This window comes from Micropterus salmoides, unplaced genomic scaffold (genome assembly GCF_014851395.1).
Source record: "Micropterus salmoides isolate LMB-PRFRI ecotype aquatic unplaced genomic scaffold, ASM1485139v1 Ms_hic_scaffold_9, whole genome shotgun sequence".
Taxonomy (NCBI): Eukaryota; Metazoa; Chordata; class Actinopteri; order Centrarchiformes; family Centrarchidae; genus Micropterus; species Micropterus salmoides.
Window position 1 is genome coordinate 19,674,951 of NW_024044681.1, and position 11,165 is coordinate 19,686,115.

The 11,165-nt window shown below is 39.9% G+C and overlaps 2 protein-coding genes across 3 annotated transcripts; one reads left to right on the plus strand and one right to left on the minus strand.

The window, feature by feature from the left end:
• Positions 1 to 697: 697 nt before the first annotated feature.
• il12bb (interleukin 12B, b) lies at positions 698 to 6,025 on the plus strand. The gene is made up of 9 exons (XM_038708060.1): positions 698 to 929; positions 2,382 to 2,475; positions 2,610 to 2,711; positions 2,922 to 3,101; positions 4,298 to 4,403; positions 4,513 to 4,682; positions 5,044 to 5,216; positions 5,324 to 5,439; positions 5,597 to 6,025. The coding sequence occupies exons 2-9, from the start codon at positions 2,382 to 2,384 to the stop codon at positions 5,622 to 5,624; spliced, it is 969 nt and encodes a 322-aa protein (XP_038563988.1). The 5' UTR covers positions 698 to 929; the 3' UTR covers positions 5,625 to 6,025.
• ublcp1 (ubiquitin-like domain containing CTD phosphatase 1) lies at positions 6,020 to 11,101 on the minus strand. Of its 2 annotated transcripts, none has more exons than XM_038708059.1 (11): positions 10,943 to 11,101; positions 10,322 to 10,607; positions 9,978 to 10,069; positions 9,574 to 9,659; positions 9,344 to 9,459; positions 8,908 to 9,006; positions 8,658 to 8,695; positions 8,267 to 8,365; positions 8,045 to 8,161; positions 7,813 to 7,940; positions 6,020 to 7,646 (listed from the first exon to the last, which is right to left on the minus strand). In XM_038708059.1, exons 2-11 carry the CDS (start codon positions 10,473 to 10,475, stop codon positions 7,619 to 7,621), a joined length of 957 nt encoding a protein of 318 aa, XP_038563987.1. In that variant the 5' UTR covers positions 10,476 to 10,607; positions 10,943 to 11,101; the 3' UTR covers positions 6,020 to 7,618. The 2 variants fall into 2 exon arrangements, with proteins under 2 accessions (XP_038563987.1, XP_038563986.1); XM_038708058.1 differs by having other exon boundaries at positions 8,045 to 8,188.
• Between the last annotated feature and the right edge of the window lie 64 nt (positions 11,102 to 11,165).

Below are 11,165 nucleotides of genomic sequence, written 5' to 3' on the forward strand. Positions count from 1 at the left end.
AATCAAAAGCAACATTTATTGTAATTAGGTTAGTGGTGTACTTATAGGAAATGGTCTACTGGCTATCATGAAAGATACAGCACTACCATAGGTAAATGTTAGCTATGAGCTGAATGGAAACTCCTCCAAATCATAGCATAATAATAGGTACAGGTAACTTCCCAAATGTGTTATTTACACATATTTCCTTTATAACTAGAGAACAAAGTGTACACAAAACTAATACATGGTGTGCTTTTCTTTAGTTATGAAAGCTTTTCTCTTTTTTTTCATCCCAGTGACTCTATTCTCTTTTCCACTTCAATGGATGTGTCATCACTGACACTTTTGCTTTCTTGTTCTTCTTCCTGAGAACTCTCATGACCATTTTCCAGGGAACCTGTTCAGTTTTCAGTGTCACCATCCAACACTGTCATGTGCACTTGAGCTTTTCCAGTTCCCTCTCCCAGATGTTTGTCTCTTGTGCTGTTCCTGATTTCATCACGGTGGTCAGTGTGGTAATTGTGCACACAATTTCACAACAGAATATGGTATTGTATAAATAGTACTTCTGTCCTCAATGTGATGTCTGGGTAAACCAAGCTGAACAAAAGGTAACTGAGTCAGTAAATTAAATAACCCTGATCTGTTCCTCTGCTTTATGATGAATTGAAATTGACCTTTGGTGTTTCCAACAGATGAATGAGATCATGATCTCATATCATCATACACTCAGGTAATAACACACACACACACTCACACACACACACACACAAATTTGAAGTGGCAGTTCCTCTTCATGTTGGGAGTTTTCAACCTTCTGCTTCTGGCATACATAAATGCAGCTGCAGCATGCTGAGTTCATGCAGACAAACTAAACACACACTCAGAACAGTCATCACCTCACCTCTATTTTATGCTTAATAGATCAGTCCAGTCCACTTGTCAAGGTAAGATCTACTATACTTGCTCATTTTCTGTTTTCTCTGGGTTTTATTCAGTAGATGTTTATTGTAACATGTTGAGATGAACATCTGTTTCTAACACTATCTTCGGATACTTTTTTCAGTTGAAATTTCTTTCAATTTGATTGTTGGTTTGGAAAAAACAAACATTCTCAAAAATCCAGGTGATCTCTACGAAGGCAGCTGAATTTGATCATTGTCTCATTCAACTGGAAGTCATTTCCTCGCCGCATCATCTGAAATACTTTTACTTTAAGTCAACAAGTTAACTTAAACACTCTTTAAAGGTTGCTTTACTTCAGTAGTTGACAAAGATAAAAGATAAATCTGAAGGGGTCAGGACATGCTTAAAGGTTAAGTGTGTGAGATTTAGTGGCATCTAGAAGGGAGATTGCAAATTGCAACCAACTACTAGTCTACCCAAGTCTAAAAATTCTCCTGATGTGGGATCAAACACGAAACCTTCTAAGCCAGGGTCTTACGCTTTACTAATTGAGCTAACCAAACAGTGACATTCAGTTTAAATATAATGTCTTATGTTCCCACCGCCATCTAATAGATAAAACAATCTGCTCCAATGCAAAACTTTTTTGCCGACCCCTGCTGTGTATTATTACTTGTTGTTCTTCATCAAACATTCGTATTCAATGTAGTGATAAGCGTCGATATTGCCAGACTTCTACATGAAGAAACAGAACGTAGTGACGAAACGCACTTTGTAGAGCAGTTTGTCCGTTTTGAGCTATTGTAGAAACATGGCAGCGCAACATGGTGATGTCCGTGTAAGGGGGGGACCCTAAGGTAATAGAAACATAATGGTTCATTATGTAAGGTCTTTATACACCACTGAAAACATAGTTATGGATCTTATATTGCATTTCTGTCAATAAATCCTCAGAAATAATACACACTGGACCTTTAAAAGGAGAGGAAAGCAGATATAACATCATTCTGCTACACAAAAGTTATGCCTTTTTTTGTACTGGTTTTGTTGCTTTTTTATTGTAATTGTTAATTATTGTAATTTTACTTTTTCTTCGTACTAAAGAATATTCAAATAAAACAATGTCAAAAAATACATACAGGCAACAAGAGGTCAAAGGCAAAAATGTTGGGAACTACTGCTTTACTTCAATTTTGGGAGACTTTAAACTATACATTTCAGAGAAAACTATTGTACTCTCTACCCGACCACATTTATTTTAGGATGGTAGTTACATGTTACTTTTTCAGATGAAGTCTTTACTTTTAGCTTTAGAATGCAAACTTTTCAGCAACAATGAAAAATACAGTCATCATCAGTCAATGTTTCAGAAAATATACCTTCCTCTGTTTTATGTACAAGCCCCAAATGAATACCTGGTTATAAATGGATTACACAAGTTTGGTTCTAGTCCCTTTTTACTTATTATATGAACTTATTGTCCTTTCTTCCAGATGCATGCATTGTTCCTTATGGTCCTGTGTGCTGCACTGTCCTGTGCCAGCTCTGACAGCAACCAAGACAACATACAGACTCTAATGGATAATGGTTGGTACCTCCTCCTTTCTCTACTGAACATTCCTCTTCCTTCTACATTTGTCGCCTCACCTCACATGCAGTAAATGTTGATTAAAGCCGGTCTGTGTGTATGTGTGTTTGTTTCTTGTCCATTATTAAACTAGTTCTGGTCCTGAGGGTGCCTTATGGTCAGGGTACCAGGGTGTATGTTCCTCTGACCTGTGGAGAAGCTTATCAAGACCAGTCGGTGTTTTGGAAGAAAAATGGTAATACAACTCTTACTACTACTATTGATACTATTTCTACTACCACTAACACCTGTGCTAATGTGCTAGGTGCAATACAATATGATACGATACTACACAATGCTAATAAAAAAAGATTGCATTTTCTGCAAAAAAGTGAGTTTTTCTTTAGTCAGATGGCAAATTGAAGCACTGACGTTGTTGTTACTTTGACCTCCGTCCCTGTCTCAGGCGAGTCTCAGCCAGCTCTGCAAGGGAACCAAGTCAATGTCCTGGTAGAGGAGATGGATGGAGGGAACTACACTTGTCACCTCGGCCCAGACGGAGAATACCTCAACCACACCGTAATCATGATCCAACTAGACCCAGACAACAGGACTGTTATACTGGAAAAGAAATCCCCTGAAGAAGGTAAGATAAGAAAGATGGAAGGAGGATGAGGATGCAGGGAAAAAACAAAGGACAGAAACATATACAGAAAAGACAAACAGACAGAGATAAAGATTTGTCGGGTAATTTTGCCTGGCAAGAATTATTTTATATTATTTATTTTATTACTCGAAGAGACATAGGATAGATGTAAGTGGATAGCTGATATAAGAAAGATGGTTTGAGAGGTAGATAAGATGGGGAAAAAATTTGACAGAGGCTGTGCCCAAAAGCAGACAGCATTGAAAAGATAAGATGAAGGGAGGAGGAATTGGATAAAAGGAAGACCAGAGTAATGATGGGAATGGAAGACGCAATTGGACAGAAAGCAGGAACAATGAACGCAACAACATAATGATTACAAGAAAGGTACCAAAGGGGAGGAAAAAATTAAAAATCAAACAAACCACACAGAGGTTGGCACAATGTGCAGGCTTTGTGTCACACTCATCATGTTATTTGTACTGTACTGTTCTTAGACTTTTCTCTTTTGAAAAAAAAGGATTTAAACATCTTATCATAGATAATTTGCCACCTTTCACAAATTGCAACCTGTGAAAGTTCTAAAAGCTTCTGCATTGTTTATACTGAAAAACCATCATCCTTTCTCCCGTTTTGTTGCCATAAGGCAATGTTGTTGTTTTTATCCAAATGCTCCGTACTTGTATAGCGCCTTTCTAGTCTTTTCGACCACTCAAAGCGCTTTTACACTACATCTGCATTCACCAGTCACACACATTCATACACTGAGCCTAAGTGCTCAAACGGAAACTAACATTCACACTCACTCATACACTGGCGGAACAGCCGCCAGGGGCAATTCAGGGTTCAGTATCTTGCCCAAGGACACTTCGACACGCAACCAGGGGGAGCCAGGGATTGAACCGCCGACCGATTAACGGCCAACCCGCTCTACATCCTGAGCCACAGCCGCCCCATTATGTGCCTGATTTGATGGAATATAGTGAAGAGGTTTCGTTGAATCTTCTCCTCCACTTTCTGGCTTGTTTACAGTAATTATGATCCTGAAATGAATCTTACAATGATATATCATTGTTTAAAGGCTGGGACCTTCACAAGAAGGGCTCTGAAACACAAAAGAGAGAGACAGAAATTGTACACAAGAACACAAAGGAAGGGAGAGACCTAGAGTGCTGACAGCGTCTCTGTTCTTCCAGGTCACATCCACTGTTCAGCACTTAACTATAAAGGCTCCTTCCATTGCACCTGGACAAAAACAAAGTCCAGATCCAACGCCGCTGTGCTCCTGGTGAAGGCAGAACGGTAAGGACAAAACATAATTTCTCACACAGCACTCATCTTACTCATGTAAAGTAGATCATGCATTCTGTGTCTAGATAGCATTGTACCAACCGGTTTGTCTTCAATCTAGTTATTTGGAAAAGATTCCCTGTGAGCTGAATGCCGATGGATCAGGGGTTCACTGCCAGGATGCCAACTGCCCCTACAAAGAGGAACAACACCGCATCTCCCTCACCATTTACATACATATCGACTCTCGCCTTGAGGCCTACACGAAGACTTTCTACCTTAGAGAGATTGGTAAGTCGTAGTATTTTAACGTCTCTGTCAAAAAAGAGCCAATATGTCTTGTGGTTTGTTTTGGAATACTTTGATTTACCATGGGAGGAGCAACAAACAAGGAAACCTTAAACATATTTCAGCGTTTATTTTAGAAAGAACAGAACTGAACTGCTCTTCTGATACATTCTGTAACTACGTTTTGACCTGCGTGTGATGCAAATACTTAAGCGTGGTGTGGTCATATTTTCATCCATGCACCCTTATTCCCTTCAGTCTATGCTTGCAAATCACATTCCTGTCACATCTTCCTCACTGTACCGTTTCCTTCCCTCTCCCCATCCTTTCTCACCTCATTCCTCTTCCTTATCACCCGATCTAGTGAGGCCGGCAAAACTACCTAACCTGCGCATCAGTGATGGGACGGTGTTCAGCTGGAACTACCCTGAATCATGGGAGAAGCCCTGCTCTTTCTTTGGCCTGCAGTTCCAGGTCAAAGTGGTCAAGGCGGTCGAAGACCCAAAACATCCCTGTAACAGTGAAGGGCACATAATGGTATTCATGACATTCCTGATGTTTATCAAGTGGCACTACTGTAAAAATGAATTTGCTGACCAATTTAATCACATTGTCTTGATTGTGTCTCATCTTCTCTTGTTCAGGGTAACATCACTGAAACTAAGTACGAGGTTAATGTCAAAACCAAGAAGTATGTTTTCTGTGTGCGAGCTCAGGACAAGCACACCAGTGGGCCATTTGGCCACTGGAGCCATTGCATGTAAGTATTTTACTTGGACGAGTGTGTTTTGACTGGGTTTGTTACCAAATATTTAATTTGCATGACAGCTTATGATTTATCCAAATAACATACAAGTTATGCCATGCCAACATTGACCTGATCCATACTGTTTCATTCCAACACGTCCTGTCTCCAGAGTGAATAAAGATGTTGTGACCTGCTAGCTTCTTTTACTGGACTGCAGCCATAAACGAAGGAAGACCACAAGGATGGAAGAAAAACTTGCAATGCACAAAAAGTGGTGCTGTGCTTCAGGAGTGAATGTATACCTGTACAGTATTTATTGATCACTCATTCAAAAGTTGTCTTCAATTTTTTAAAAACATTTTTTTAATATGATTTAAATTATTTACTAAATTTGCCCTTTGTAACTCTTATATATATAACAATCCTTGCAGAATAGTTGTTAATATTTTTCTTAACATTTCATAATAAATGCATGAACATCTCAACAAAGGGTCTCAAATCTATTTCAAATATAATGGTGATTACTTGTTAAATATTGTCAAGAGATGTCCATATTCTGTTACTACCCACTTTAAATGACAATACAGGCAAATTTAGGTACCAAAAAAAGTTTATTGTCATATTTACAGCCAGGATGTCAGGGATGTGATGAGAAAAACACAAAAAGGCAGCTCTAAAGAAATTGTCCCAAGAAATGAGAAGGAGTTGAATGTCAAAGAGAGCTGTAAACCTGACAAAATCTGAAAATCACATCCCTAATATTTCCAAGAGCTGCAGGTGCAACTTGTTCATACGGCAGAGTACATCTTCCCCTTCCCCCAACATGTCCCTTTCTTCATCCATAACTTAAAATAAACATTGACAATAAGTGCAGACACATTCATTTCAATAACAAAGAAGGAACCCCCCCCCCAAAAATGTAAAATGCACGTTTTGTGCTGTCAGTTTCTTGCACTCCCTTCATCATTCCTCATCCTCACTTTTCATTTATCAACATTTGGTTTCACCAAAACTGTTCAAAAAAAGCTCTAAACAAAACACAAACTAATGAAATCTGCATTTAAAAAGTGTGTGCGTCAGTGTTGCAACAAGTGGAAATGCACAGAAAAACACATACATTTCTAGGCATATATGCACACACACACTGCTGTCCACTGATGGAAACCTGACACGTCCATGTGCCTACAGTACTTGTGTATAAAGTATACATGTACGACATCCTCCAACCCACAGTCCTGTGTCCAGAGACCCCTGCATACAAGTAGCAAGTTCCATCAAAACATGCACATGACAGTGCATTGTTTTGATGAAATTTTTTTTGCTACGATCAGTTTCAATTTCAACAGCTGGTAATGTCACAGTAGCTTTGAGGATTATTGCATATGATTACATGTCAAATTGTGTAGGCTGCAGGCATCACTTTGATTTTAACCATTGCTCTCAACACATTCTGTCATTCCAATGTTTCATTTGAATTCTTGACCATATTTTGCAGAGTGCCGTTGCCAGATCTTCTGCAGTAAAAATCATATAAATTAAACGGTTGATATATCCTCAGTTCTTGACATCACTTATTGACCTTACTGTAGTGAAATTAATTTGTTTTTACTTGCTTGGTATTAGCAAAGATTCTTGATAGTTACAGCAAAGTATGCCTACTTAAAGTAGTAGTGAAGTTGTGAAAGCAACTTCACACTACCTATAATGCAAAAATGCTGTAAATACCACCAATCTGAAAGACCAAGCAGTTTTAAAAGGTCGCATATATATTTTAGGGTACTACTGAACTGTGAACTTCAAGATGCATTTTTGCCACCTGACTGAAGTAGGTATGCAGACGTTTGTGGGTCAGAGTGGCTCGTGGAATGCGGCCTCAAACCTATGAGTAGTTTTTTTAACCCGCCCAGGTGTATTTTACGATTATCACACCGACCATCATTATTACTGTAATAAATGAAAACAATATTTGGGAAAATAAATGTGTGAGATTTGGGAGAGACGGAGAACATGCAAATATATAAATGGGGAAGCCCATCTCAATCCTGAGTGTTGGCAGCTGCAGGGTTAGCGTAGGATCTGTTGTAAGGTTTGAAATGAAGGACTTGTGATACTCAAGTTTGTATGTGTATGAGAATTTAATGATGGGATGGTAGCATCCAGCCCGAGTCTTTGCAGAGGATGCGGGCCCTCCTCAGTGGTGCTGCTTCTTGGATAGGTACCTACACACACACACACATTCAGCACATATAATACTTATATATATATCTTTTTTAGATTTTAGGTATGTTAGCGTATTTGTTTTGCACATGGCAGTTCTAACATGTGCTACAAGCACGTTTTATGTCACTAATACTAAGCAATTTTGTTTAGCGTGCGTGTGCTTACCTCTCCCAGTGTTTGTGGTTGAGTCCGCTGAAGTCATCAAGCTTGGCGATCTCTTTGAGGTACTGAGCCAGTTTATACAGCTCCCTGTCCTTCTCCCTGTTAAGATGGGCCTTCATGAAGGGTCGGATCTAACACACACACACACAGAAAATACATTTCAGCAAAACATGTGCATAATGCTGATTACAATGAGACAAAAGAGAGGGTCAAAATAATGACAATGGCTGCCTACCTTTAATCCGTTCTGTGGGTTCATGAGGAAGTTTCGTCCAATGTCATCAAACATAATAGTGTTCTTTCTGTTGTAAAATTCTCCATACTTCCCCCATATCACACCCAGGGGCTTCACCTGGATAAGTGCATGCCATAAAACACACTATATAAGTGCTCTCACCTTTCTCTAAAGCCACAGTAAAACGGCAGCGTGTATTTATGATCAGGTGTGTGTACCAACCTCCACAACCCCTCTCTTAGGGGTATGTACTGTGATCATTGCTGCACTGTCCAACATGAACGTAATCTTGTAGTTAGGGTTGTCAGTCACTCCCAGCTCCTATACACACACACACACACACACACACACACACACACAAACACACACACACACAAACACACACACACACACACACAGCAGCATTATCTTTGGTTCCCCTCTAAAGCCAAATGCTTAAGGTTAAATTGATTAACACTGCCACCTTTTGGCAAAAAAGGGTACAGTACAGTAATGGTAACAGTCTGTTGATACCATGTTTTGCAAAAACAAAAACACCCTGTACGCAGGATAAGCGGTTGACAATGGATGGATGGATGGGACAAAAACTAACACAACAAGTAGAATAACTTACTTTCATTTTGGCATCAATCCACTTCATACTTGTAGCAGCTAAAGAGAGAAAGCACATGTGTAAGATGTATAGTCCACAAGCAGATATTGATACAGAAGAAATCAAAAAACAGCAAATGGCCATCAAATATGATAATAATAATAAATATAAAAACAACTGTTAACTGCTTAGTGACACTGTAAGCTGCCCAATAAATACAACTTTTGTACAGAAAATGTACAAAAGAGAAAAGAGAAGACAGGACACGTACACCAGATGACAATGTCATAGTCCTCGTAGGCTGATGTCAGAAACTCGTGAAGATATGGTCTCATCAGCTCCTGACCCGTTTCTGCACATGACTTGTGATCTAAACATACATAGGATGAAGATATTAATGCACAGTGTCCTATCCTATTAAAATAGGAACTGATTGGCTGGCTTACAGTGATGTATTTCTATTTTGCAAAGTGTTCCGTTCTACTGACCAACATTAAAGAAGGTGCCAGCAAAATACAGATTTTTGTATCAATCTGTCAAAGTTTTACAGTTGCTCATAACAATGTCAACTTTATGAAACTCTCTAAGATTGCACCCATAAAAAATATGCACAGATGAAAAGAAGAGAACAGTGGAGACACCGTATTAAAGCATGCTATGATTTAACAAGTCAGTGGTTTCCTGGTGTTAGTGTCACTGTAACTCACCGAACAGCGTATAGTCCACATCCAGTACCAGAAGCCTCTTTCCTTCTCTGGGAGGGTTCAGCTCCTCCACCTTATAGTCTTTGACTCTGCGGGCTATTTTAGCCAGGTTCTCCTCTCTAGAGACATACAACAACATTTGTTTCTGAGATGCACACAGATTTATTTCCCCGCGCTCTCTTGTAATATTCATCTTGCTTCTATACAGCCACAGACACATAAAGACATCAAACCTGTTCTCCACTTCAACGACCTCCTCCTCGATGTCAAAATCATTGACCACGTCATCGTTCTCTGGGGGTGGGGCTAAAACCTCTTCCTTCACAAAAAACAAAAACACATGCAAGTATACCAGTCAGCCAAGGGGCACCTTTAACGCAACACAGTAAATAAGGCTAGTTAAGCAACATGTGAGCCCACGAAAATGACAACATTTATCAACAGCTAGCAGGATCATTACCTAAACAACCACTTATTGACCAGTTGAACAAAGCACTTTTACCAATGTCTGGTAAAAGTGCATATTAGCCAGTCACTCAGGCACATATCCACTTAACTGAGCAACTAGTCTTTTAGTCATAGTCCCAGCCCACTAATCTCTGGAGTCAGTTAATTCCTCTATCATCCCGCCACCTACCAGACTCTCCTCTCTGGTACCCATCATCATGATCTTAGTGTTAGGCTTCAGCTTCAGAGATCCCAGCTTCACCTCATCCTCTGCAGGTTTACCTGTAGGCAGGAATGCAAGAGAGAAGGAATGGAAGGATATGTGGAGAGATTAATTTAGCTCAAAACATGCCCAAAGCCTGGGGACATGTAGGGGTGGATTTATTTGATCAGAAGTTTATTCCATTCAGGAGAGAAGTTTCATACATAAAGTTAACCATACTGCAAAAGCAAAAAAGGGATGGATATCATATGGTATTTTTTACACTAGCTCCCCCTGGTATAACACACTTGTGATCCCTGATGTGCTCTCACCTTTGACCTTGAGCCCAAGTAGTTTCTGTCTCTCTGGCAGCACCCCCGTCAAGGTCTTAATGGACTGTTTCAGGTCCATCACTGTGTCCTCTTCAGACAGAGAACTGATGGAGTACTCCTGACCTCCCCACTTTATGATCACCGATACTGACATGGCTCTTCACACACATACACACACACACACACACTCTGCTGCAGCTGGAGTTGGGTATGCACAAGCCCAGACAAGTGCACACGCTTTCAAGCAAATACTTCCAGCTACAGTAACAAACGTGCACACATACACCTTGCAAATAGAGGGAAATAGACAAAGTAACAGCAGAGATGTCAGGATGCCACACTGTAATTGACAGAAGCTCGAGCAAAATACAGAAAGTGGCTAATAATGAAACACAAAGAACAAAACATGGCATCACTTTTGTTAAACACCTGTTGTTTTGACTGGCTGCTTCAAGACCCTACGGCCAAATGCCACATAATCAGAGTAGACACTGCCAGTCCCTGATGTTGATATTTTTAGCATGAGACGGCTAACACGAGTAGCAGAAATGTAAACACCCGGGGTAACCAGCCAACTAGCTAGCATTAGCTAACCAAGCTATACGGTTTAGGTATCCTTACCTGGAAGAACAAGCTAACGCGTAATGCTAGGCAAACACTGTACAATTTGGTCGAAACGCTGAATGAGTGAATGAAGTTTGCCGTTATGTTTCATTCATCGAGAGGCGCACACTCTGTTCTTCCTGGCGTCCCGTCACGCCGGTAGTGACGTAGAGAAAAAAGCTTTGTTACCATAGTGACCATTTCTCAATAGATTGATACAAAATCGTTTGATGAGTAGTGT

Bases quoted from the DNA above. Each gene is read 5' to 3' on its own strand.
- ublcp1 (XM_038708058.1), bottom strand. From the start codon at position 10,475: ATGTCAGTATCGGTGATCATAAAGTGGGGAGGTCAGGAGTACTCCATC. The intron at 8,189-8,266 runs GTTGGTACACAC...GCACTTATATAG, and splicing joins CTAAGAGAGGGGTTGTGGAG to TGTGTTTTATGGCATGCACT. The intron at 7,647-7,812 runs GTAAGCACACGC...GTGTGTGTGTAG, and splicing joins AACCACAAACACTGGGAGAG to GTACCTATCCAAGAAGCAGC.
- il12bb (XM_038708060.1), top strand. From the start codon at position 2,382: ATGCATGCATTGTTCCTTATGGTCCTGTGTGCTGCACTGTCCTGTGCC. The intron at 4,683-5,043 runs GTAAGTCGTAGT...CACCCGATCTAG, and splicing joins TTTCTACCTTAGAGAGATTG to TGAGGCCGGCAAAACTACCT. The intron at 5,440-5,596 runs GTAAGTATTTTA...TCCTGTCTCCAG, and splicing joins GGCCACTGGAGCCATTGCAT to AGTGAATAAAGATGTTGTGA.